The 2,307-nt window shown below is 39.4% G+C and overlaps 1 protein-coding gene across 1 annotated transcript; it reads right to left on the bottom strand.

The window, feature by feature from the left end:
• Positions 1-229: 229 nt before the first annotated feature.
• On the bottom strand, positions 230-985 carry LOC141719734 (uncharacterized). Its single transcript, XM_074522110.1, has one exon. It carries the CDS (start codon positions 983-985, stop codon positions 230-232), a length of 756 nt encoding a protein of 251 aa, XP_074378211.1.
• Between the last annotated feature and the right edge of the window lie 1,322 nt (positions 986-2,307).

The following is a 2,307-nucleotide window of genomic DNA, read 5'->3' as shown; positions in this document are numbered from 1 at the left end:
CAATACACAATACTGCAAGGGAAAAACAAACTGATTGTATTGCTTAAAAAACTAACTTACAGAATGGAAATATTAATACTATTCTAAACAAGATACGAGCAAATTATTCTCCTATAAATTAGCCACTAATTCCACTTCTCCTAATTAATAGAAACATACCACCGACCAAGTCATAACTCCTACAAATCAGGAAGCTGACCATTTATTTAAATAAATAAACATGCTGTAATTAAATACCAACACAGATGTCTGCATATACTAGTTCCAGTGGTTTCTTTGCTATGAATTGTGCTTGAGACGGAATTGGTTTTCGCGCCTGCTTTGACATCAGGCAGCCTTCACACCTCTTCTTTGGATGCACAAACTTAGGTATTCCCCGAGTCATCTCTTCCCTAGACATCAATTCCATCGCTTGAAAGTTAACATGGCCAAGGTGAGTGTGCCACAACCATGTTCCACTCTCTGTTTTCGACAACCAGCATCCCGGCTTAGTTTCTTCAAGACTGATTTTATACAATCGATTTGCAGACCTCAAAACCTTCATATGCAGTGCACCTTCTTGACTGTACACTCTTAGTTGATCTTCTTCCAGTATAACCTTGCTTCCTTTCCCGGAGAGTTGTCCCAGACTTAGTATATTACTACACAATGTTGGTATGTAGTACACATCATATAAGTTCCATTCCTCACCATTTTTGCACCTGAACGATATCACTCCTTTATCTCTGATAGCAACAGTGGAGCCATCACCAAACCGTACTTGTCCTGTGATCTTTTCGTCAAGTTCTTTAAATTTTCCTCTTTGTTCTGTTATATGTTGGCTTGCTCCATTATCGAGATACCATACTTGAGGCATTTTGTTCGCCCCGTTCTTTTCACTAAGCTTTGGATTCAATTTCTCTTCGTTTAACAGGACCATCCCGTCTTCTTTGATGTCACATTCTGTGAACAACAATGCTGGCTCATCTTCTTCAGCTTGTGTCATATTCACCTCTGTTTTTTTTTCTCTGTCTCTCCGTGGTTTACGACACTCAGTGGCGAAATGGCTGTAGATGCCACAGTTGTAGCATTTAACTATGCTCTTGTCACGAGCCCCACACCCACTGTTTCTTTCTCGAGAGTAAGAGCCACGATTCTTTTGTGACCATGATCCTTATCCTCCATAGTCTTACTCATCCATTCTTCCCTTGTCAGTAGTAACTTACCACCGGTGTTTTCACGTCTCGACCATTCCTCTTCTGTGAGTAGTAGCTTTCCTCCATCACTATCATTTTGGCTTCTGGTTCCTTCGTTGTGAGCTTCAAGTGAACCCACTATCTCCTCCACGGTCATGTTTTCAAGGTCCCCAAATTGTTCAATTGTGGATACAATTTGTAGATACTTGTTTGGCATTGCACGAAGCAGTCTTTTCACAACATAGCTTTTTGTAATCTCCTCACCCAGAGCACGGATAGTTGTCACTAATCCGTTTATTTTAATACAAAAGTCGTCTAGCTGGTCTGTCTCTTTCCTATTCAAGGTTTCAAACTCACTCTTCAGAGTTTGAATCTTTGATTTCTTCACAAGATCTGCACCCTGGCACATGGTCTTTATCGCTTTCCACGCCTCTCTTGCAGTCTCCTTCTCAGCCACCGATAGTAAGACGTCTTCATGTATACTTTGGTATATGGCTGCAAGAACAATCTGATCGTGTTTCTCATCAACTGTCGACTTGTCCTCCTTACTAACTTCCACAGCATTCCACACCCCGTGTGCTTTCATGAAGGCCCAGGCTCTCGGTAGTCATTCTTGGCATGTACTTGGGCATACAGCGTGTACAGCAGGCTCTGATACCAGATAATGAAAAACGTAAGCAATATGTATATAAGTATAGTATGTGTTTGTATGTAAAACTGAAAAACAAAGTAGATTGCAGGGTTTAAGTTCCTTGCCTTGAAAAATAATAAAGATTACAAGCTGATATATAAACTTCCATACACAGATGGTCAGCTATAAAATAGTTGATATGCACAACTAACTCCATTACTTTTATTAGTGCATATCACTCTCCTAAAAACTCTCTAACAAATAAAAGACTAATTCAAATACTCCTGACACCTAAGCTGCTTTTAAATAAAACAATTCTATCGACTAAATTTATTCAGACTCTAATTTTGATTAAATAATTTCCAACACTTCTGGAGGTGCTTGGTTAGTGGTGAGGTTGTTAAGAACCTGGGTAAACCAGGTTTATCTTGATGTGTTGGTGGTGATTTTTTTTTCTGGGTTTCTGTTTATTTGGTAGTGTTTTTTTATGGATAGTTGCTT

The sequence above is a fragment of the Apium graveolens genome, chromosome 4, assembly GCF_009905375.1.
Source record: "Apium graveolens cultivar Ventura chromosome 4, ASM990537v1, whole genome shotgun sequence".
Classification (NCBI taxonomy): Eukaryota; Viridiplantae; Streptophyta; class Magnoliopsida; order Apiales; family Apiaceae; genus Apium; species Apium graveolens.
This window is presented reverse-complemented; position numbering and strand designations above follow the sequence as displayed.

What these genes read in the sequence shown, in the direction of transcription:
- LOC141719734 (XM_074522110.1), bottom strand. Translation starts at nt 985, where the DNA reads ATGACACAAGCTGAAGAAGATGAGCCAGCATTGTTGTTCACAGAATGT.